At 40.5% G+C, this 26,167-nt stretch overlaps 1 protein-coding gene across 1 annotated transcript in view; it reads left to right on the forward strand.

Annotated features, from left to right (window-relative positions):
• Nucleotides 1-25,370, forward strand: part of LOC144660359 (uncharacterized) — a 43,103-nt gene extending 17,733 nt beyond the window's left edge. The window contains 23 exon segments of the mRNA XM_078520964.1: nucleotides 354-737; nucleotides 821-1,034; nucleotides 1,642-1,876; nucleotides 2,167-2,213; nucleotides 2,659-2,931; nucleotides 3,390-3,908; nucleotides 4,536-4,779; nucleotides 5,898-5,944; nucleotides 6,604-6,829; nucleotides 7,706-8,148; nucleotides 9,683-9,921; nucleotides 11,200-11,356; nucleotides 11,917-12,166; nucleotides 12,938-12,990; nucleotides 13,070-13,154; nucleotides 13,157-14,114; nucleotides 14,117-16,580; nucleotides 18,006-18,298; nucleotides 20,722-20,915; nucleotides 21,361-21,501; nucleotides 23,171-23,577; nucleotides 24,317-24,492; nucleotides 24,900-25,370. Coding sequence (XP_078377090.1) covers nucleotides 354-737; nucleotides 821-1,034; nucleotides 1,642-1,876; nucleotides 2,167-2,213; nucleotides 2,659-2,931; nucleotides 3,390-3,908; nucleotides 4,536-4,779; nucleotides 5,898-5,944; nucleotides 6,604-6,829; nucleotides 7,706-8,148; nucleotides 9,683-9,921; nucleotides 11,200-11,356; nucleotides 11,917-12,166; nucleotides 12,938-12,990; nucleotides 13,070-13,154; nucleotides 13,157-14,114; nucleotides 14,117-16,580; nucleotides 18,006-18,298; nucleotides 20,722-20,915; nucleotides 21,361-21,501; nucleotides 23,171-23,577; nucleotides 24,317-24,492; nucleotides 24,900-25,262 — 8,412 coding nt within the window. The 3' untranslated portion in view covers nucleotides 25,263-25,370.
• The last annotated feature ends 797 nt before the right edge of the window (nucleotides 25,371-26,167 follow it).

Raw genomic sequence — 26,167 nt, forward strand, 5'->3', positions numbered from 1 at the left:
ATACAATGATATTTTTCCTTTTAGAAAACCAAAACCAAAGTAATAACTCTGGCCAATCACAAAGGACACAGACAATCCAGTTAACCAATCAAAACTCAAGCAAATACATGTAACTGGCACGAAGCGCGGGAAAACGTGCGCGAGCGAGTCACGATTGGTTTTGGTTTTACTTCTGATTGGCTAAGAAAGTGGCGCGAGATTCTTAAGCCAATCACTAGGCGTAGTAATTCAAAACCAAACCAAACGCAATTTACTTTCGACACTCAAGTGAAAACCGCTCTATCTGCCTAATTAAAATCTTAGTAAAGCAATTGAGAAATATTAAAATTATGACAAAAGTCCGTTTTTCTTAGATTCATTTAGGAGAACATGACCAAGTGATGGTGGGTGACAAAAACGTTTCACTTCCTCACATCATAAACAATGTTGTCATTGAGAAAGTCTCCAACTATGTCATCACGTACGGCTACAATGGAATAACAGTATTATGGGATGGTATTGACGCAGTATACGTGCATGTCTCAGCCAATCACAGAAACAGAACCTGCGGCTTATGCGGCAACTATAATGGGTTCCCGAATGATGACGTCACGACGTATGGTGGTCAACGGGTTTCTTCTATCGCCAAATTTGGAAATAGTTGGCGCATGACAGACATTAATGACTTGTGCCCCAACGTGAGAGAAGAGGAGACCAAGAGCCCTTGTAGTTTGGTAACGCAAGGCAACATGACACAGGTAACTGTCACGAAACGTTTTGTAACGCAATAATGTGTTGCGGTGTGAAAATGTTTAACTCGGATTACATTTTGTTTCTTCAGATACAAAACATCTGTTCCTACCTGCGTAACTCGACGTTCTTTCTCTGTCACGTGACTCTTGATCCTGCGCCGTTCATCAAAATGTGCGAAGAGGAACTCTGCAAGTGTAACTTGACTGACCGCCTCGACTGCGCATGCTCTGCTTTTACCCAGTACTCACGAGCATGCGCGCGGAACAAAGCGCCCATTCAATGGAGAACAAATGACTTGTGTCGTAAGTGTTCCTTCATACTTCGTTGAAACCAGCGTAAAATGTTCAGTTAATCCAAGTTAAAATTGAAAAGCAGTAACAAAGGACTGAAAGCTAAATTTTTACGCTAGATTAAAAAAAATCTCATTTGTGGTCAATTTATTATGGGGACGGCTTTCATGCCAATAAACTTCAGTTAATGTCATTTTTTATGTACCAAAACATAACCTCAACAAATATTAAAGATGTCTATGCCTTTATTTGGATGAGTTTTGTTATTTAACTTGTTTTGGCTGATAAATTTCCATGTGGCATATAATCCAACCTATAGCATGATTATGATTTCCTGTCAAATTCGTAGCAATAAAAACACACGCGAGCACTGGAGTGTATTGCTTAGCAACTTAGAGACGAAAACTGTGTGCTCGGTCCGGTCTTGGAGACCGTACCGAGCGACAGCCCGGTAAGCAAAAAATCATATGGTCCAAAATTATTCCCTAAAGATCCTAGAATACTCATAACTTGCCTGTTATGGAGGTATATATAGAAAATGTGTGATGAAGGAATTAAAATTTTGATTTTCTATAACTGAGATGCCATTTACTTTAAACAATTTTCTGTTGTTTTACAGCTGTCACGTGCCCAAAAACGTTGGAGTTCACCGAATGCGGTTCGTCTTGTCCTCCCACTTGCCAAATAAAAAAGAGAAATTACATTTGTCCACAGCGATGTCTTGATGGCTGTCGCTGTGGTAATGGAACAGTGTTTGATGGCCAGCGGTGTGTGGCTGTACAACAGTGCCCGTGTCTTCACAACAAGAAACATTTCGCGCCAAATTCAGTTATAAAGCGAGACTGTAACAACTGGTAAGTAACTCTGCGAAACAAACAAACAGTAAGATAATAATCTAAACAGTCTGATGTCAAACGGTAATGACGACGACGACAACAACAACAATAACAATGACATAAAGTAGCAATAACAGACACAGTCTTGTTCTTCTTGTGAACGACTAGTATTGTACAATTTCAGTACTGGCAAAACCATAAGATTACCGGATTGTTGTGGGACCTTGTGGTACTCTACAACGTAAATGATTGATCAACTAAATGGGAAAAAGAGGAGCTAATAATGAATCTTTCTGCTTTGCTTATAGTACATGTACTAATGGCCGGTGGGTATGTACTACCCTTCAATGTCCAGGTGAGCTAATAATTTTTTAAATACATTCAGGATCGTGCCGTATGTTATCGAGTTATCATATGCACGAGAACGATAAAAAAATATTGCAAAAGCAGATCTTTGGACGGAATAAGCGACGGTATGTGACGTTGTTGTCACTTTTCCTTTTTTGATTGGCTATACAGCCCATCTCCAACCTTTTTCCTGCCTGATTTTGCATTTTAGATTGCAAAAGGTGATAGAGAGGTTATGTAAATCTTATGTAAAACGCTGATTCTGATCAATTGTGTATAATTAGTAAGACCGTCACCCGTGCATCGTTGAAAGGCCGAGTAACTGCTCACTTTCCGAACTCACCAGTGTCAAGTTCAAGACACAGCAAAACGTCCCACAGCATTCTGCATTAACTACCTAGGCACCAAAAATAACCATTGTCCACTGACTAACCATCTGTAACATTTTTCAGGGGTCTGTTCTGCTACCGGTGATCCACACTACATAACATTTGACGGGCTGCAGTTCTCGTTCATGGGTAAATGCCAGTACATTTTGGCCAAGGACTGTATCAATAATTCCTTCACTGTCCTCGTGGATAACGTGGAATGTGGTTCAGATGGAACAGTGTCCTGCACCAAAAACGTGTATGTACACCTCAATGGGACAACTATCACAATCAGGGGAGGAGGGACAGTTCTTATTGATGACATCAAAGTTGCAAACTTCCCCAGTGTTGCAGAAAGTAAGTATATAATCAGATAGTTACGGCTCTGGCTGATTTTCTATGAAAAAATGATTAAAAGGAGGTATATTGTAATAAACAATATTTTCGTTTATAAGCCAATTTTTAATAAAATAAACAATTACTTCACGAGCTGTGAATAGTAAAAGTTATTTGTCACAATTCTGCGGAAGAACAAAAAATCACTTTGAGCATATATTTCATAGAATAAGTAAAGAACATTTTTCTAATTTTATAGAGTTATGGAGACACTCATGAACGTTTAAGACCAGAGAACCTGTAACAGCTTTTGAAACACTTGTTCATGGCCTGGTTGCTCGATATATGTATTTAATTTAACATCTTTTCTTTATCCCCCCTCCCCCCCAAAAAAAAAAATCAACGAGTCTACTGAAATATTGAACTTGGTTTCTATTTCGGAATTTAAATTTTTTAAAGCTAGTGTTTAATCCTTGCAGATTACATCATCAGGCAGCTGTCGTCATCAATGACGTCTGTACATAGTCCTGTTGGCTTAACTGTTAAGTGGGATGGCATCACGCGTGCTTACGTCACAGTACAGCCTCGCTTCCGTGGCATGACGTGCGGCCTGTGCGGAACTTTTAACAACAATCAAAATGACGATTTAACGACCAAAGAGAACGTCGTAGAAACAAGCATTACAGCCTTTGGAAATTCATGGAAGGTGAATCCATCGTGTAATGATACACACCCATCGAAGCATCCCTGCGAGGTACAGATTCAAAGAAAAGCCACCGCAGAGACGCTGTGTAACAGATTACTGCATGCTCCATTCAGCAAATGTCATCACACGGTAGACCCTTCTGATGGGTACATCGCCAGCTGTATGTATGACGTGTGCGGGTGTCAGCAAGGGACGCAATGCCTGTGCAGTGCTGTTGCCGCTTATGTACATGACTGCGCCAGACAGGGGGTAGTCATCGAATGGATGAATTCAAACGTCATGCCGGAATGCAGTGAGTAAACGTCATAACATCTTCAACTTTTCTCTCCTTTCTTTCTTTTTACTATCTTTTATCAAAGACATATTACAGGGCTCATTACAGAGCAAAATTAAAGGTGCTAAGGCAGCAATGACAGTGTTATTAACAGGTTTTCCCTACAAAGTTTTTAGAAGTGTCTATTACTTTTTTCTTTTTTGGTATGAAAATTTACTAATTATAGAATGTTAACCCCGCGAATTTGGAAACAACGAAATTAAAAATCACCTGTTAACCTCAAAATGCTAATTACAGAACATTATTATTAGTTTGATCAAGATAACGGATGGAATTCATGCAATCCTCAAAGGCGTCTTACTTATTATTTTGAAAAACATTACAAAACAAGAGATTACGTTAACTGTTTTATAACGGCGTAAAAAAGCCTAATAATTAGAGTCATGTTCTATCTACGTTGACATTTCCTACTCTAGCTCGTTCCGAATATCCAATACACACGTTGAAGCCGCTTTTTCTTCCGTTTGATCAAACAAGGTACATAATACGCATGCGTAGTACACTTGTTTAATCTCATTCACATCCCCAGAGGCCGCGATCCTTTTGGTCAGATATCCACTGAGCTCATTTGATTATTTTTTTCAGGTGCGGTTTGTTCTATTCAGGGACAGACTTACCAAGTCTGCGGTTCTTCGTGCCAGCGGACGTGCCGCGAAATCTCCATGGACCTTCCTTGTCAAGAGCAATGTGCCGAGGGCTGTAACTGCCCAAAGGGCAGGGTCCTCAGAGAGGATAACCAATGCGTTCCCCACTCACAGTGCCCCTGTTATCATGATGGACGTGCATATGATCCTGGGACTGTAATAAGACCAACAAATTGCCACGAATGGTGAGGGTTGTTCTTAAGCAAATACAGCGCTCGTTGTAATGGTGCTAGAAATTCGCGAAAGAAATATTTTTTAACATGTTTAATACGTGATCCAGGGCCATAACCAAACTTTTGACATAGACGAGGCCAAAATTTTTGAGTGTCAAAGGCACGAGCTATTAGCGGGGTCTGGAAAGAAAATTTTGAAATTAAGAAGCTCTGGGACACTATTTTTAGCTTTTTTTATGAGGTGTTTCTCTAGAAAAATCAATGAGGTTCAACTGGGGATTATTTTCCCACCTAAATGTATTTTTAAAACATTTGGCTTAAAATCTAGACGAGGCAAGTGCCTCGTCTTGCCTCTTGCTAGTTACGGCCCAGATATTTGGTGTAGCAATCTGGTATCCGGAGACTACAAATCTAGTTTCTACAATTGAAGACACCCGAAATCTGAAATTGGCAATTAGAATTCGTAGACTCTAATTAGATCTCTATAGATTACCTCAAGTAGAAAGAAATTTGAAATATAAAATACGGCTTTCAACCGATAGACGTTTCACAAAGCTGCTAACAGCACTAATCAGTAAAGGAGGTTAAACGGCAGAAAAAACAGAGTCAGGCCTTTCCCAATCAATAAGTTTTAGACTGAAACCATTTTTAGTGAATTAAACTGCGAAGTTGTGCATATTAATTAACACAATCTTAGGCCCTGCGCACCGATGGAATCAATAAATAAATTCCTCCAATAGATTTGTACGATAACAGAACGAGCGAAAATAATATTATATGCCATATATGGAGGAACTAGACGAGCATGCAAAAATATCATCTATAAGTTTACATTTTAGCCAACTTCTCCGTTATCAGCAGGCTTTACAGATCTTAGACCTCAACCATTAGTTAAAAAAAACGCTCAGCTGACAGTTCTAAAAATTTTCAACCAAGTTGCAATTATCAGTTTAAACCCTAAGTTAGTATATCGGAAATAACAATTGATATTAAAAATTGCACTGTTAAAATAACCTGGAAAATCTCTGCAAAAATTTATCGTGACAACGGAGGCAACAGAAATCCCTACTATAAACAACATAATTATGTGAAACGCCGGTCTAAAACCTGGCCTTCTTTTTTGTCTCCAGTTTGTGCAAGGATGGACGGTTTCTCTGTACCAACAGAACATGCGAAGGTGAGGGGTTTTGGTCTGTTATAAATAGCTGTCAGTTCAAGCTGCTCATGCATACATAGCACAATTACTAAAACAACACTTTAATTAAAAGTAGTCTGCTTCCTTTATAATGACTGTTAAAAAAATCGAGTAGATGTTTCAAACAAATGCATTTAACAATTATTCCTCTCAGGCGTTGGATATGAGATGGTAGATAGCCAACGAGGCGTGTTTAAATTTTTTTGTTTGACAAAAATTTTAAAAAGTAGCGCCGAGTTAGCTATCTACCATCTCATATCCAACGCTTGAGAGGAAACGTCTTTTGAAAGTAACATAAAAAACAGTCAGCGTCAAACCACAAACAAACTATGTCATCACCTGACTACAGTTACACAATTTTTTTCAACGCTTGAGAGGAGTAATTGTTACAAGAGAAATGCAATGTTTGAGCTTCGCGGCTCTTTTCGCTGACGCGTACACCTACCACAATAAAGCAATTAAAACTCAGGAATTGCAATAAACCATTGCTAGTTTTAAATATTTAGTTATATGTAACTGCGTGAAATTGGTGAAGTACCAAATTCTGGTAAGGTAATTTGATTCCACACATACTAGCTATAGGTGTATACTAGGTGTATTTGAAAAAAAAGGTAGAAGAACTTCATATACCTTTTTCGCAGTTTGTCCTTTGGGTCAAAAGTGGGTAAGCTGTGGCGCACAATGCGCCCAGACCTGTGCCAATTTCCACCTGCCCTGCCTGGAAACCAAGTGCAGGGAAGGCTGCGTATGCCCCGAGGGTACGGTACTACATGGTCAGCAGTGTGTCAACTCGTCCCAGTGCCTTTGCCATCACGGCGGTCACAGCTACAGACCAGGAAAACAGATTAAAGTGGACTGTAATACTTGGTATGTTTACAAAGGTAACACATACTTACACCAAGTAAGTGCGTCGAGAGTTAGACTGCTTGCAGTCTGTTTTTCTCTCAAAATTAAGTAAGGGAGTGCGAGGCTAGGGAGGGTTTAAGACGCGCGAGGAAGGATTGGGGCGAGACAAGAGTGTGCGCGCGATCGGATCGCGCGATCGTAAGCGCGATCGAGGAAAAACGTTTCTCGTCTCGCCCCAAGCCCCTTCTCATCCACCCGCCAGTTCAACCAGTTTGCTCGCGTTCCTGATATGATATAACCGCGCGCTCCGACCCTAAGAGACCTAAGATAAAAGAGAGACTACTAGTAGTCTAGTTGAGAGTAGATGGTAGCTACAATTCACGGCCTTTTACGTACTTTTATTTTGACGAAAGCTCGATTCGCCTATGCAATCTATAGTTAGCTATTTTTTGCAGTTCCCTTTTGATATGGAAAAAAAACTATTAACATCTTTTTTCTGCTCATATTATGAAGATATTATCCGTTCTTCAAGGAATAAGTTTATTTGATTTTTAAACTAATTTTCTAAACTAGTACTACAAAAAAAAAAAAAATATTGAGTCCAGTATTAAAAGAGGCTGTATGTTGGCATCAGGTGTTTAAGGGTTAAAGCATCATGAAATTCTCCCAAATAGTACTACAAGAGATGTATGGAGACCAGTAAAGAGAATTTGTATGTTTTTTAGGGGCTTAAAGGGATACCGCATGTTTTTTAGGGGCTTAAAGGGTTAACGCATTATCACATTCTCCCAAATAGTACTATAAGAAATGTATGGAGACCATTGAGGAAAAGTAATCCTATACCTTGAAGTTGCTTGCATTTAATACATGACCAGTGTTCTTTCGGTATCTTTCTAGTTCTTGCAAAGGCACGCAATGGTCGTGTACAAACCAAGTCTGCCCAGGGACGTGCTCTGTGTACGGCGAACTGAATTACATCTCCTTTGATGGCAGAAGGTTCACTTTCAGCGGGGCCTGTGAGTACCTTCTCGCGCAGGACTCCTGTAATGGCTCCTCATCTGGCACCTTCCAAATACAGGCCCAGAACGTGCCTTGTGGAAGCAGCGGCCTAACTTGCACAAAGAAAGTCACTATCACCATCAATAACACATTGATTGTATTAGAACGGGAGAAAACTCCCGTGGTGTCATCGCTGCCCGGTGCTGTGGTCTCAAGCACGACTGCGAGGTTTCAAATCAGGGAGCGTCATTTTTTTACTGTCTTGGAGACTGACCTTGGCTTGACAGTCACGTGGGACAGAGGAACAAGGCTGTATATCACTTTGGACCCAAAGTTCAAAGGTCAGTAGGAAAGATGTAGATTGTCTTTTTTGTTGTAAGATAACCAACGAAAAAACTACTTGGAGTTCGTTATTGTATATCTTAACATAAACTATGCAGAAACATCTATTGATATTATTCTGTTTGGATATGTTACTAAAGGCTACCAGTGCTTCAAGTTCTGCTTGGCTAATTACGTTACCGTATTTGTTCCGATTGGCAGATGTGATTGTATAAAATCTTTCAATCCGTTATAAGAATTTCTTGACGTTTATGTTTTATCAGCCTTTCAGGGAGTTAAGCCCAGATTTCCCAGTCCTTGTGGTAGCGGATTTAATGTAATAAACGCGACAGGGAGTGTTTCACAGCTTTCACAATTATCTAAACACCGAGAAGAGAGTTAAAAATACAACGTGCAGCAGAGTATTTTTCTGATTTTTGACGAACTTCGATGCGTTTGGAAATGTAACGAAACACTCTCTCGAGAGTTTGATATATCTTTTCAATCGAAACTAAAACTACGGAGAAAGCAGCGCAATCGTAAAATCAATGCTAAATAAGATCACTTATATATCCAAACCACTTTCACGGTTGTGATTTCCTATGTTTAAACTTGATGAATTGTCTTTTTTTAATAAAGATAATATTCTATTATTCACAACACGTTTTTTTAATTTAAAAATTACTTACATCGATAACACACTACGTACATGCACGAAAAAGCCTCATCACTGTCACGTCTACTTATAATTTCAATATTTCAATACGTAGCAGAAACACGTAGCAATCCGTACGTATACGTAGCAGAAAACTTTATCTATTACATAAGATAAGTTTTGGACACTGTCCAGATTATTTCATTCCATATATACATTATCTAAAGGACACTCATAGCTACAACACTAAAGCTACAACAACGTAGTTCTTCCTAAATACAAAAGAATTTCAGGTTGCAGGACCTTTCACACCAGCGCAACCCGCCTCTGGAACAATGTTGACGTTTCTATTCGTAATGCTGCATCGCACAAACAGTTTACAGGAAAACTACACCAAACGCTACTAAAACAAAATGCTGGACTAGAACATATTTTAAAATCTGCAGCACTTTTTAGCTCTTATTGTATTAAATTAAGTTTAAATTTTTATCACTTAAGTATATGTAGTTAGGTTTATATAGAACATTTTAAAATTAGCAGCACTTTTTAGTTCTCATTGTATTAAATTAAGTTTAAATTTTTATCACTTTAGTATATAATATGTAGTTAGGTTTATATAATATGTAATTAAGTATGTAATATGTAATTGATTAGGGAGGGCCATATTGTAAACTACTGGGCCACCAGTAAACTATGTTACCCTCGTTAAATAAAGTCTTTATTATTATTATTATTATTATTATTATTATTATTATTATTATTATTATTATTATTATTATTATAATTATTCACTCGAGTCGTTATACTTACAAACAACACATGATGAATGAGTTGTTAAAGATTTGAGAAATACATTACTTGGGTCAGTGCACGAAAAATGACACTGTATTTTTTATCAGGGCAAACTTGCGGTTTGTGCGGAAACTTCAATGACGACAGAAACGATGATTTCATGACTCCACAAATGCTGCCTGAGACCTTAGCGAATGACTTTGGCGACAGCTGGAAGGTTGAGTCAACATGCCCGGATGCAGTAGTACCCAAGAATCCTTGCGCGACAAACAAGCACCGTGCACCGTGGGCTCACAAGATGTGCAGTGTCATTCGGAGGGATGTGTTTAAACCCTGCCACGATGTGGTAAGTGCTTTATATAAATTTCAATGTACAGAATTTTTTTTTAATGACTTCGACACATCCCGTGGCTGCTAAATAGAGATGGTTGGTTGTTTACCGAAGATACCTCACTTATTTACCCATGTTGAGATTATATTTCTTGGTGTTGTAGAACTTTTGTTGGTTAGCTTTAGGCACTGTTTACACAGACACGGTTTCATTTGTAACCGCATCGAAAGCGATGCGGTTACGCCTTTCGTTTACACGGCACCGATCGAGACCACTACTGTAACCGGGTCGTTTTGAAAACGCTCCATTTTTGACAGCGTTTTCAAAACGATACGGTTTCGTTGTCGTGTAAACGGTCAAAAACGGCGAAACCGCATCGATTTGAAAACGGCCATGTATTTTGGCACGAACCACAGGCAGCCCAAGCTAACGATAAGAGCCACAGTACTCTAAGACTCAATTTATCAGGATTTGTATGGGAATGAAACAGTTTTCTTTAACGATATAAAAATTCGAACATTTTACGAATAAAATTGACTTACACTGTTGCAGTTTCGTGTTCTTTCTTGTTTGCCAGCTCCTCGAGCCAATTTGAAGCGATTTGGACGAGTTATTGCTTTGCGAAATTTTGAACACGTGTACTATATTAAATATTCCCAAGGCTGGAAACTATTTTCGACAGCACCTCACTCGAAGCGAAATATCTTCCGTGAAATTGATCAAATCGCTACAGAATTTCCAGCACCTTAATCTCCGGTAATTTCTCTTTCCTATCGTTGTCCATTTAGTTCCGAGTGCGCCAGTGAAGCGTAGAAAATTCTTCCAAAGTGCGAGTTTTGCTTTTCTTGTTATGCGCGGCCCATCAAACCACACACAAAATGGCGTCAGGTCGACAAAATCGACTTCAGCGGTGGGGGTCGGGGGCGGCGCTTATTAACTTTTTTGTCCCAAATGCGGCGCTTACTCGAGTAAGTACGGAATGCTACAGTTGCTACTTGTCTTCTCCTATACCAGATATTGTAACAGACTCCACCTTCCCTTTACGAGGTCAAAATTCGAAAAACGTTCATTCTTTTCACATTTGCATCGAGTCCTTAATTTTGGTATGAATTTCAGAGACATGACATGGCCGGATGTCAAAAAGCCGGCGTGGCAACTTTCCAAAATGTACTCGTATGATTTATTGAGTTACGGTGTAAGAATCGGAATATCTTCGCGTTTTTTTTTTATTTAGTAGATTTCTCGGGATGGGTTCTTGCCTGTGCTGATCTTAGTTTTATGCATGGTTTTTAGGTAGACCCAGATCCCTGGTACGACGCATGCTACCGCGATGCCTGCGCGTGTGACAGCGGTGGTGATTGTGAGTGTCTGTGTACAGCCATTGCTTCGTATGGTCACGAGTGCTGTAAGCATGGGGTGCCAATCAAGTGGAGAACACAGGAACTGTGTCGTGAGTAACAATATATTAAACGTATGTTTCGGCCATATACTGAACAAAGTCAAGAAAACAAATCTTTCCACACCGGTTTCCCAAGGCTTTTGCTTAGACGATAGTATATATTTTTTTAAAAAATGTCCAATTATTTCTTGTAAGGCATGAATGACACACATAAAGTTTTATTAAAACAGACTGTGAGACTCGTGAAATAGAAAATGGCGCCGGCTTCAGTCATAGTTTTAAAAGTCGTTTCAGACAGAGCATAAGCATAGTTCTAAGCTCCAACGCAGCCATTTCTAGAAGCGATCGTGTATCATTCCTCCCCACAAGGAGGAGCGAAACAACATCGCCCCTAAAAACGACTGCGTGGGAGGCTGCATAGTTCTAGACTCCCTAGATGTTTGTGACCTCCCGGCCACGATGGGTACCTACAAGGGCACAACGTCTAAGTCCAAGGACTTGGAAAAATCACTATTTAGTGGCTATTTGTCGACGGAGTCCACCACACCTGCCACTGGATAGTAAATATTCCTGGGCTTTTGACATTTCGTCCTTTTTATTTTTGAACATAGCAATTCAGTGTCCGCGAGAGGAAGGCAATTGCTTTGAGTACACCGCCTGCGAAACAGCCTGCCCCAAAACGTGTGATAACCTATGTGACGTCACTCCAGCCCGCTGTCCCGTGCGCTTTGAGGGATGTTCCTGCCCAAACGGTACAGTGCTGTATAATGGGAAATGTATTGCGCCTGGAAACTGCCCTTGTCACTTGGGAGGGGTCGACTACAAGCCCGGATCAATTGTTGTCCAGAATTGTCAAAGATGGTGAGTGAGAAAGCTAAAGAAGTCTCGTTGGGTTGATTTTTGTAAATGCTATTTTATTTTTCCATTCGAAATTCAATTCATTTTAATTTGTTTACGAAAAACATTCATATCATATTTTGATAAAATTTGGTGTCGTTTCTTAATAAAATATTGTTGTGGTGACCACACCCCTAGGTTAAGACCACTTGTGACAGCTTAGGGTACAATAGCTTGCAATGCAATGTTTAGCCATGCAGAACTGGTACTAGACAAAACTGGAATTGAGAGAACTATCTCTGAAGTAATTTTTATTAGAAAGGCTGGAATTGACACAAGAGTGTTTAAATTGAGGACCACAACCAGATTCGTCACAAATCTGAGTTTTATTACATTACTAATCCGAGTTCGAAAGGCCTCCCTAACAACGGCTGTCGCGGGTTCGTCAAAGGATACACAGATCTAAATGTATTACAGAAAGTCTGGGTGGGGTGCTGGAATCTTAGTTATCCATTTAATTTTCGGTGATTTCGTAGCTATCAGTAATTCTTGCAGATCTTGAATTTCAGCTAGCAGTTAAAACGCATTATTTCTTAGCTGCAAGTTAACATTTGACCAATTCTCAGCTATTAGTTAAACCCCATCCTGAACCTCGTTAAGTAACGATACAAAAAGCGGCTGGTAAGTAGGCAATTTATGGTAGTCTTTTTCGTAGAATAGAATCGGGATAGCACTGGAAGAAATTGCGTAGCACTAACAAATGAACGACACATTTTATTTTTACTTCCTTTTCAGTACGTGCGAGTCTGGATGTCTTTCATGCACTGGTCCTACATGCACAACGTCAGGTAAGAAGACCCTTATGAAAATTTGAATAAATCAAGACTTAGACACTGTCTTACGTATCCACTTTGATTTTGCTTTAAGGGACAATCGCAACCTTCACGTCTAAAACAACAACAACACAAACCACTACCAAAGTACCAGAATTAACAACAACTGCCAAATCACCAGGGATAAAAACAACAACTACCAAATCACCGTAACGACAACAACTACCCAATCACCAATAACAACGATAACTACCAAATCACCAGAATTAACAACAACTACCAAATCACCAGTAACGACAACAACTACCCAATCACCAAGAACAACAATAACTACCAAATCACCGGAAACAACAACAACAACTACCAAATTACCAAGGACACCAACAACTACCGAATCACCAGGGACACCAACCACTACCAAACCACCAGAAATAACACCAACAACTACAGAATCACCAGGGACACCAATCACTACCAAACCACCAGGAATAACACCAACAACTACAGAATCACCAGGGACACCAATCACTACCAAACCACCAGGAATAACACCAACAACTACAGAATCACCAGGGACACCAATCACTACCAAACCACCAGGAATAACACCAACAACTACAGAATCACCAGGGACACCAACCACTACCAAACCACCAGGAATAACACCAACAACTACAGAATCACCAGGGACACCAATCACTACCAAATCACCAGGAATAACACCAACAACTACAGAATCACCAGGGACACCAATCACTACCAAATCAACAACAACTACCGAATCACCAGGGACACCAACCACTACCAAACCACCAGGAATAACACCAACAACTACAGAATCACCAGGGACACCAATCACTACCAAACCACCAGGAATAACACCAACAACTACCGAATCACCAGGGACACCAACCACTACCAAACCACCAGGAATAACACCAACAACTACCGAATCACCAGGGACACCAACCACTACCAAACCACCAGGAATAACACCAACAACTACAGAATCACCAGGGACACCAATCACTACCAAATCACCAGGAATAACACCAACAACTACAGAATCACCAGGGACACCAATCACTACCAAACCACCAGGAAAAACACCAACAACTACAGAATCACCAGGGACACCAATCACTACCAAATCACCAGGAAAAACACCAACAACTACAGAATCACCAGGGACACCAATCACTACCAAATCACCAGGAATAACACCAACAACTACAGAATCACCAGGGACACCAATCACTACCAAACCACCAGGAATAACACCAACAAGTACAGAATCACCAGGGACACCAATCACTACCAAACCACCAGGAATAACACCAACAACTACAGAATCACCAGGGACACCAATCACTACCAAATCACCAGGAATAACACCAACAACTACAGAATCACCAGGGACACCAATCACTACCAAACCACCAGGAATAACACCAACAGCTACCGAATCACCAGGGACACCAATCACTACCAAACCACCAGGAATAACACCAACAACTACAGAATCACCAGGGATACCAATCACTACCAAATCACCAGGAATAACACCAACAACTACAGAATCACCAGGGACACCAATCACTACCAAACCACCAGGAATAACAACAACAACAACTACCGAATCACCAGGGTCACCAACCACTACCAAACCACCAGGGACCCAACAACAACAACTACCGAATTACTAGGGACACCAACCACTACCCAACCACCAGGAATAACAACAACTACCGAATTACTAGGGACACCAACCACTACCCAACCACCAGGAATAACAACAACAACAACTACCGAATCACCAGGGTCACCAACCACTACCCAACCACCAGGAATAACAACAACAACAACTACCGAATTACTAGGGACACCAACCACTACCCAACCACCAGGAATAACAACAACAACAACTACCGAATCACCAGGGTCACCAACCACTACCAAACCACCAGGGACACCAACAACAACAACTACCGAATTACTAGGGACACCAACCACTACCCAACCACCAGGAATAACAACAACTACCGAATTACTAGGGACACCAACCACTACCCAACCACCAGGAATAACAACAACAACAACTACCGAATCACCAGGGTCACCAACCACTACCAAATCACCAGGAATAACAACAACAACAACTACCGAATTACTAGGGACACCAACCACTACCCAACCACCAGGAATAACAACAACAACAACTACCGAATCACCAGGGTCACCAACCACTACCAAACCACCAGGAATAACAACAACAACAACTACCGAATTACTAGGGACACCAACCACTACCCAACCACCAGGAATAACAACAACAACAACTACCGAATCACCAGGATCACCAACCACTACCAAATCACCAGGAATAACAACAACAACAACTACCGAATTACTAGGGACACCAACCACTACCCAACCACCAGGAATAACAACAACAACAACTACCGAATCACCAGGGTCACCAACCACTACCAAATCACCAGGAATAACAACAACAACAACTACCGAATTACTAGGGACACCAACCACTACCCAACCACCAGGAATAACAACAACAACAACTACCGAATCACCAGGGACACCAACCACTACCAAATCACCAGGGACACCAACAACAACAACTACCGAATCACCAGGGACACCAACCACTACCAAACCACCAGGGACACCAACAACAACAACTACCGAATCACCAGGGACACCAACCACTACCAAACCACCAGGAATAACAACAACAACAACTACCGAATCACCAGGGACACCAACTACTACCAAATCACCAGGAATAACAACAACAACAACTACCGAATCACCAGGGACACCAACTCCCACTACCAAATCACCAGGGACAACAACAACAACAACTACCGAATCACTAGGGACAAGAACAACTACCAAACTACCAGGAATAACAACAACAACAACTAAATCTCCTGAAACAGCAACAACGTCCAAGCCACCAGAAACAACAACAACAACAGCTTCTAAACCACCAGTAACAACAACAACAACTAAATCACCTGTGACAGCAACAACCACAATGACAGTACTAAAAACAACAGTTGTTCCAACAACTCCGTTGTGTCCTCAAAACAAAGTGTACACGCCATGTAAATCAAGTTGTGATGAGACGTGTCACTACATGAACAGCACGTGCACGCTTTCACCTACAGAAAGTTGTAATCCCGGATGTAAGTGCCCGGATGGGACAGTTTTTAATGGTACTCGCTGCGTAAGGCCAGCTGATTGCATTTGCTTTTCTAATGGGAAGTATTATGATCCGGGATCCACTTGGAACAACACATGCGAGAAATGTTGGTGTTGGAATAACAGTATTGTTTGCCGAGCCATACGCTGCCCTGCTCTCGTGCAATGTCCATCAGATAACTTTGTAGCTTTAATACTCCCTGGAGAATGCTGTCAGACCTGTGTAAAAAAGAATGTTACTGCGTGTTTGCCAGCTCAGTACAGATGCAAGGATGATAAGTGCATAACGAAGAATTGGTTATGTGACGGTCAGGATGATTGTAAAGATGGTGAAGATGAGAAAAACTGCCCAAGTGTTTCACAATGCTTTAAACCTTTAGGTAAGTGAAATTGGACGTCAGGAGTCAATTAGGTAGGTCAGGCCATTTGACTTGACGTTTTTGTGCTGCATCGATGAGCAAATATAAAAGGTAACGCGGTTCAGTATCGAATTGAAGTCGGTCAGCAACAAAGTTGCGGAAGATGCGGACCTCTCGGGAAACTGTTATTTTTTGAATGGTTGGTTTCGAACATAAACTGCATGTGATCGGGCTTTAACTTTTTTGGTTGGCAGTGACAAAACTACATTTTTAAGCAAGATTTTTCGAGTAAAATATTAAATATGATAATATAAAAACTGTGGAGTGTATACAGTATGAAAGAGCCAATAGTATACGAATTCAGGTGAAAAGAGACAGATTTGCCTTCATTTGGTGTTTTTTTGGTAGTACTTTGGATAAGAAGATGATCGCAATCCTTTGTTCTCAATTAACTTTAGCTAACTTTTTGGTTAATTATAATACATTTCTTCTAGGTTGAAGATTTGTGTTATGCTACTAAGGAGGAGCCCTTCTCACTTAGCACGTGCTAAAGCAAGATTATCAACTTCTAATTGGCTCAGTTTTCAGTGCTAGGCGTAGGTCTTTTGTACTTAACTGGATGCATCTGTGTAAGATTCATTGCTTGTTGCCAGAGTGTTGCATTTCTAAAATTTTAATGACTTTTGCATCGACTTTAGTTTTCGTTTCCAAACTTCTCAACCAATCAGAGGCCCAACAACCTCACATGTAATTTATTCGGCATGTAACTCCTTTGACTTCTCCGCATCCCAGACTAAGTTGGACTGGTCTCTGATTGGATGATCAAAGAGAAATCAAGCCGAACACAATTTCAAGTGACAATGTTGCTGCGTGCTTCTGGTACTACAGTAGAACCCCGGTAACTCGAGATCGAAAAACTCGAACACACCGCTAACTCGAACTAACCTCCATTTTCCTTGGATTTGACCCCACTTTTCAGTCATTTTTACTTGGTTAACTCGAACTCGGATAAATCGAAAATCCCGCTTACTCGAACTAAATATCCTTTTCTTCGATCAAAATTTGGGTCAAATTTACCCGATAACTCGAATTCAGGTGATTAGAGCAATGAACAGATCACGTATTTGACAGTCATTTTCCACTCTTATCCATAAGAAATGTATGATCATGTTAGAGTTTCTGACGGGATAAGTAAAATTTGCACTGTACTGTATACTGAAGTGCTGAAAAATCAGTAAACTATCAATTTTTAAGTTAGCAAATTAGATATTCAATCGACCCTGGTAACTCGCGACCCCGCTAACTCAAACGGTTTTTCGTTTCCCTTCAGAGTTTGAGTTTTTGGGGTTTTACTTTATAGATGCCATCTTGGTTTGTTTGTTTAGTTGCAGCGTTAGCCAAACTTCAATGGAAAAGATAACACGAGTTTTACTTTTGTATCGTTAGGTTTGACGTCGAACCGATTAATACCAGATAATTTCTTCAAAGCCTCGTCGTCAGTCGACGTTTACTATCGACCGGGAGAGGGACGACTGAACAATTCACATGTAGTAGGACGGGGAAGCGGCGCTTGGTGTTCTGCAGCGCAAGACAAGGCACCATATTTGGAAGTCTATCTGGGATCTATTCGTAAAGTAACCGCCATATCTACACAGGGACACCCAGTTCTTCACAAGTGGGTGACCCTGTTCCGATTGTCATATAGCTTGAATGGAGTTACCTGGACTAAGATCAACGAGGTGACAACTTTTAAAATTTCTTCTTACTTACAGTTATTGCACATGTTTGTTAGCCAATTAAATTACCTAATTATAAATACAGTTTAATCTCTCTACAACGGTTACCATAGTGGGAGGCGCGGTGGCCTAATGGTTAGCGCGCTCGCCTCCGAGTCGAACGGCCCGGGTTCGAGACCTGGCCGGGGCGCTGCGTTGTGTTCTTGGGCAAGACACAAAGTGTATAAATGGGTACCGGCGAATTTACTGCTGGGGGGGTAACCCTGCGATGGACTAGCATCCCATCCAGGGGGGAGTAGCAATACTCTCAGTCGCTTAATGCTACGGAAACCGGGATAAGCTCCGGCCTGTATGGGCCACTAGGCTCGAAGCAGACATTACCTTTACCTTACAACGGTTACCATAGGGCAGAATTACCTGGCCATTGTAGACAGTTGTTCAAGCCCTGGCCGGGGTTATTGCGTTGTGTTCTTGGGCAAGACACTTTATTCTTTTAGTGCCTCTCTCCACCTAGTTGTGTAAAATGGGTACCGGCGAATGAAATAGATGGAATTTTGACTATTCTAGTAATACAAAAACGCCAGTTACCACTGGAAAGAATTTTGAAGTAATCGATTGAGGAATGAAGGGCAATTACTCGATGGGCTTCTAAAACACACGCACACCCAGATAAATTCCTACATGTCGTTAAAATCAAATGCCTCCCAATAGCATATTTACATTATCAAGCAGACGAGTAGTGTGAATACAAAAATCATCATTTAGGGATATTGTCTTATCTCAAGCATGGTAAGGCCTGGCTCATGCAAAGTTAAAGCTCGTTTTGTTTGGAGGGAACGCTGTTAATCACCAACCTTTTAAATCAAAAGGCATTTAGCGTCCTTAGGGACTGGTCAATAAGTACAGGGGGGGGGGGGGGTGGGCCGGAGCAGAAAGGGGGTGGGTCATCAGTTTTTGAACCCTCGAAAAGGGGTGGGTTATGTAGTTTTGATCTACACGTAGGGGGTGGGTCATCTTATTTATTCACTAACTTTTAACTGTAATCGTTCCAAGAAAAGTTGTATTCATCAGTATATAAAATTGATAAATTTCTCCATGTAAGCAGTTTTAAATGAATTTCTAGCGATTTCAAAAAGCCCAAATATAAAAATTTCCCGGGGGAGCATACCCCCTGACCCCCCTAGATGGCTTGTAATCATATCATCAGTTTTACCTGACTCTCAACCTGCATAGATTCACGCTGGGCTTTAGGCCTTTTAATACCAGTAAATCTTTTCTCAAACGATTTGCAAATATGAATGATGGACAGTGGTTGTATTTTAAGTTATTAATTTCTGTATAAAAATATGGACTCTTCAATAATTGATTATGAATGTTTGTGTCTAAATTTCCCCATGGACTTTACACACAAATATGTGGAAAACTTACAAAAGGCTAGTATGAGAAGTGATAAATTCATCCTTCTTTCACTTTTAAAAAATGGAAAAAGACATACATGGGGAATTTCACTTTAAAAGCTGAAGTCAAATAAAAAATCTCCAACCCCTAACAGATGATAAAGAAATGATAGGTCCCTTGATTTTTTTTAGCAAAGGGGGTGGGTCATGTTATTTTCAACCCCCTGTCAGGGGTGGGTTAGTCAGTTTTAAGCCAGACGGAAGGGGTGGGTCACAAATTTTCGAGCCACCACTTTTCCAATTGCTCCGGCCCACCCCCCCTGATACTTATTGACCAGTCCCTTAATTCCCTTAATTAAGGTTTGTAATGTGATGGCCATGTGTGTGATGACGTCACAATTTTACCCAAAATGATTAATATGACTAAGAGCTTGAGGATGCACCAATTTCCGATAACTGATGCCGAAAAATAGTATACAGTAAAACCCCGCTAACTCGAACTCGGATAACTCGAACAACCCCGCTAACGCGAACTAAATTCCATTTCCCTTGGATTTGACTCCACTTTTCAGTCATTTATACTCGGTTAACTCGAACTCGGATAACTCGAAAACCCCGCTAACTCGAACTTAATTTTGTTTCCCTTGAACAAAATTTGAGTCAAATTTACCCCGATAACTCGAATTTCGGTTCTTGCAACTTACCACGGTTGCCTATTGATTAGAGCAACGAACCGATCAAGTAGTTGACAGCCATTTTCCACTCTTATCATAAGAATGTTTGTTCGTGTTAGAGTTTCTAACAAGATAAGTTCAATATGCACTGTACTGTATACTGAAATGCTGAAAAATCATTTAACTATCAATTATTCAATCGACCCCGATAACTCGAAACCCCGCTAACTCGAACTGTTTTTCGTTTCCCTTCAGAGTTCTAGTTACCGGGGTTCTATTGTAGTTATAACTACTAGCATAAATAATTTATCTTGGAATTGAAGATGTTAACATAATTTGTTTTAATTTTCTACAGACGTTTCACGGTAATACGAACCACTCAACCATTGCAACTAACAAGTTGTCACAGTCATTCGACGCTCAGTACATCAGGGTGTACGCAGAGCAGTGGTATATCGGTGTGTGCCTGCGTGTGGAGTTTTACGGTTGCCCAGTTGTGGTTTTCTTACCAACTCCCCCGACGACGCCGACTGTGTGTCCAGATTTCAGGTTAGTAATGACGGCAGGTTTGTTTTGACTAAACTATTCATACAGGTCACGTGAGGCAAATATGGAGCAGGGATGGCACAGTGGTAAGAGCGCTCGCCTCCCACCAATGTGGCCTGGGTTCGATTCCTGGGCCCGGCGTTATATTTGTGGGTCGAGTTTGTTGTGGGTTTGTTGTTCGTTTTTGCTGCTTATGTTATGGGACTGTTTTAACAATGGCGCTGAAATACGAAGCACATAAAATAAAAAGCAAACCAAAGCAGCGCCTGCTGCTGAAGGGAAATCGTTAACTCTAATGTCCCACCCAGTCTTGCTACTAATCATTGCAATTATTCCTTTAAATGCGTAAATGATTGGCACCATAAAGTCTTGTGCTAAATCGCATAGCCGACAGAAAAAAAAAAATGATTCTTTTATCCTCATCACTTCAATTTGTTTTCACTTGCAGCTGTGACAATGGCAAGTGCATAAGTCGAAGCCTGCTGTGTGATGGAGATGATGATTGCGGTGATAATACGGATGAAATGCTTTGCAACGAAACGTGCAAGGAATTCCGTTGTAAAAACAACAGCAAGTGTATATCTTTCAAGTACGTATTTACCTGAAGCCTGATCTATTATTGTTTTCTGGAAAATTGACAGTTCAAAGTGCAATTTTATGGAGGAGTTGTATCTGTGCAAAACGTTGCTGAATGGGAGGCCACTCAAACAGTGGATAGCGTTTTTGGCGAGCGCCGATTGGCCACTCAAACTCTGAATTACCTTTTGATATTCACCTCCGAGCAACTCGCGCGCGAAAACTGTACTCTTTAACGGAATAAACTTGTCAAACACCATCCGTTCGGGCTATTTTATCTCACTGTTTGAGAATATACTAAAACAACTATTCACCTCAGTGTCGGTGGGCGAGGTAAATATCCACCACTAGCCACCTCCACCTTGGCGAATAGTTGTTAAGAAATCCTTATCATTCAAACATACCAGGCAGAAAGTCTCACCGTTTGTAAGTGGTACGTTATGTGCCTCCAGATGCATTGTGCATGCATCCTTAAATTGAGGGGAGTCGAGTTAGATCACAGATAAATGATAAATGTTTTCCATGTGGACTTTTTGTTCCTGGTTATATGATGCTTTATGAAACACAGCATGAAAATGGAGATTTATGGAAAATTAAAGGTGGCTTAAATCTCCTTAAAGTTTGTTATTCAACTTTAAGCTGTCAATTAAATTTTGTTAAAGGCCGTTAAACCCCCCAGTCGGCATTTAAGGAACTTTAAGCCAAATTAAAGTTGGCTTAAATTTTTTAGTCTCTCAGTAAGCAATCTTCAAACATGAGTGAAAAGCTGGCTTAAAGGTCAGCTTTAAAAAATGTAAAGTCAGGATAAAGTGGAATAAATTCCAAATTTACACCAGCTTTATTTGAGCCTTACACCGTGGTAAAGTTATGTTTTCATGCTGTGAAAAGGCTAACACAATCATTCTTTTTGCAGATTGTAGGAAAGCCATAATGAATCTATAAAATTAGCACTCTATAAATATTATGCTGTTATTATTATTAAATCCTGACGCCTAAGAATGCTCTCATTTTTGTTTTAGATTTTACCAAAACCTTAAAAGGAATATTCTGCAAGAAAGTCAAGCGAAATTGGCCAAATCTCAACAATGTTTCTTTTGGGTGATCGCATTACGCCCGGCGTTTCCAATTGAACGTTCGGTAATCGAACCCAACCGAACACCAATTGTTCGATTGGGTTCGGTATTCGAACATAATCGCAGCCGATCTCACCCACAATAAAATTTGGTCAATCAAACAAAATCGAACGTTCGATTACAGAACAGTCAACAATCGAACAAAATCAAACGTCCGACTACCGAACTCCTGTTTGTTTATATTGCGGACATTTTGTGCGGTGCACCGTCCCACTGATTAGCCCTGCTTTATTTACTCTTCCAGAGACGGATTCCGAACAAAATTGAATCGAAAATCGAACTCACAGCAAAGTAGATGTTCGATTTTGTTCGATTACCGAACCCAATCGAACGATTGTTGTTCGATTTGGTTCGATCGATTTTTGGTTCGATTTTGTTGGATTGGATACACCGAGATTACGTTTTAAAGAGTGGAAATTCCAAAATATTTCTTTTTAAAGTGAATATGTCAATATCTAAGTATATGAAATATCAGTTTTTATTTTTGCAATCCTTATAAATTTCTTTTTAAAAGTATTAAAGCTTCTCAATTTTTCACTAAATTCGTAGATCGCTTTGCGATGGCCACCAAGATTGTTTCGCTGGCGAAGATGAGGATAACTGTCCAACCTCACCCAGCTTAACAGGACCACATACTTTCACAAGTGTTGTCATGACAACGAAAACATCGCTCAACATGTCAACCACACAAGAAACAACAAAGATGACCTCACCAAAGAGCCAATCCACTGCAAACGTTTACACAACCGAAGCGACGACTTCGCGAGTGACAACGAAGATGATGTCATCTTCGGGTACGGAGAGCACAACAATGACGTCGCCGACATCGGAAACGCAAACGCTGCATACTCGGGTCACGACAAAATTGCCTTTACCAACGACAAAAGAGGCTATCGGAGTTGTTACACCAGCAACACCAACAAGTGGCACAACAGCAGCAACAAATATTTCGAAGGGTGAGCAATTCTTTTCATATTCCAAATGACAGGCGCAGGGGGATACTGATAAGTGTATTGGACGCCGGATTCAGTCCAGGTTTGAAGATAGCTGGGGTCATTATTTTTTATCTCTCACAATAACAGATGGTGCGCGTTAAAAACAGTTAAAATAACGGTAGTGGCTTCCTGTGAACTAAGTACTTATTTGCATGGGTACGCATTAATGTCCACTACAGATCAGCATTTGGTCTGTGATCATCAACTGCCAACACGAGGTAAAATTTGGACAATTAGTTATGCGCACAATTATACAGTCTTCCCATAACATAAGGTCCACAAGGTCATATCGTTTTTGGTCTATATAAAATGTACTTTTTCCGGTAACGCAAGTTTATTATATCAAGTTTATGAGAGCTGCTTGACCAGGGGGAGAACAACTTCCCATACATTCTCCTATATAAATGAGCACAACTTGCAAAGCAATCATCGGGGCGGTAGTCAGCAGACACCTTTAAGGCGCACGAGCAGATCCTCGCATTCTGAAGTTGCCAAAGCAATTTCAACAACAGCAGCAACAACAACAACATGGCGACAATGGGAGAGTTCGGTTCTTGTTCTTTTTTTGAAAACAGGTAAAGAAGTTTTCTCTGTTGTCTTTAAAGCGGGGAAAATGTCGCCGGAAAGGCCCCCACCACTGTGTTTGCCATAAGTTCTAGAAAGGTAATATTTCGACGTTTTACCAATGTTTGTGTTGCAGTTTGCCGAGATGAATGCACCTGTTTTATGAACTGTGCTGGAAACATCATCTGCCCATTCAGTGGACTGTGTTCAAACTGCAACTGCAGCAATGGAACATTGATGCGCGCAAGTCGATGTGTTGTACCCATGCCTCCGCCATGCGTGGAGTGTGATTACAAAGGACAAAAATTTCAGGTAAAAGTTGAAGAAAGTTAAGGTTTGATGAAGAAATAATATGATAGAAACCGCTTTACTACTATAAAAATAGTTGGCTTTGTTTTGCTTCATTTGATTTGGTTATTATTCAAGAGATAATTAAAACCGATCGTCAAACCAAATTTCCATTTTGGGTCTTGAATTCCCTACGGACCTTTATTTTTGTCCCTTTGCACCTTTTGCTAAGCACCGAAACGTGCTATAAAAGAGACTGAAATTTACTTCCAAAAGCCAAAAAAATAATTGTTGTCAATTGACAACTGGTAATGTTTACAATGATAGGTCGTAGCGTGTAGCGAATAACTTACTTTGTAAATGTAGAACGTGAGAATGGAAACAGAAAAAATAAATTGAAACTTGGGTTGACGCTCATATTGTTGCCCTAGGTTGGTACAACTATCCAGGACGGACCATGTCACACTTGTACGTGTGAGCGGAAGCCTTACACCCTTGACCAAGCACAAATGATTTGTCAGCTTACGTGCTCGCAGCCATCAACGACATCCACAACAATGTCAACAACAACAACGTCAAAGATAGCTAGCTCAACAGCAACCACATCCACAGAAGAGCCGACAACAACGTCAAAGGTAACAAGTCCAACAACAACGAAATCCACAGAAGAGTTAACAACAACATCAAAGATAACACCAAGTCCGACAATAACGTCATCCAAACAAGGGTCTTCAACAACATTACAGGTTATTATCCTACCAGGCGTTAATGAAACGACATCAGATCAAAGCTAATCAAAAACTGACATCAACTACATCCACACAAGAGTCCAAAACAGCATCAACGATAACTATTCAAATAACACCGACATCCACAACAATGTCAACAACAACAACGTCAAGGATAGCAGGTCCGACAACAACAACATCCACAAAAGAGTCTACAACGTCATTAAGGATAACAAGTCCGACAACAACGACACCCACAAAAGAGTCGACAACAACATCAAAGATAGCAAGTCCAACAACAACAACATCCACAAAAGAGTCGACAACATCATCAAAGATAACAAGTCCGACAACAACGACATCCACAAAAGAGTCGACAACAACATCAAAGATAACACCAAGTCCGACAACAGCAACATCCACAAAAGAGTCGACAACATCATCAAAGATAACAAGTCCGACAACAACAACATCCACAAAAGAGTCGACAACATCATCAAAGATAACAAGTCCAAGAACAATAACATTCACAAAAGAGTCGACAACATCATCAAAGATAACAAGTCCGACAACAACGACATCCACAGAAAGAGTCGACAACAACATCAAAGATAACAAGTCCGACAACAACAACATCCACAAAAGAGTCTACAACATCATCAAAGATAACAAGTCCGACAACAACGACATCCACAAAAGAGTCGACAACAACATCAAAGATAACAAGTCCGACAACAACAACATCCACAAAAGAGTCGACAACATCATCAAAGATAACAAGTCCGAGAACAATAACATCCACAAAAGAGTCGACAACATCATCAAAGATAACAAGTCCGACAACAACGACATCCACAGAAGAATCGACAACAACATCAAAGGTAACAAGTCCGACAACAACGACATTCACAAAAGTGTCGACGACAACATCAAAGATAACAAGTCCAACAACAACGACATCCACTAAAGAG

Source organism: Oculina patagonica, chromosome 7, assembly GCF_052425735.1.
Source record: "Oculina patagonica isolate OP01 chromosome 7, crgOcupat, whole genome shotgun sequence".
In the NCBI taxonomy this organism is placed as follows: domain Eukaryota; kingdom Metazoa; phylum Cnidaria; class Anthozoa; order Scleractinia; family Oculinidae; genus Oculina; species Oculina patagonica.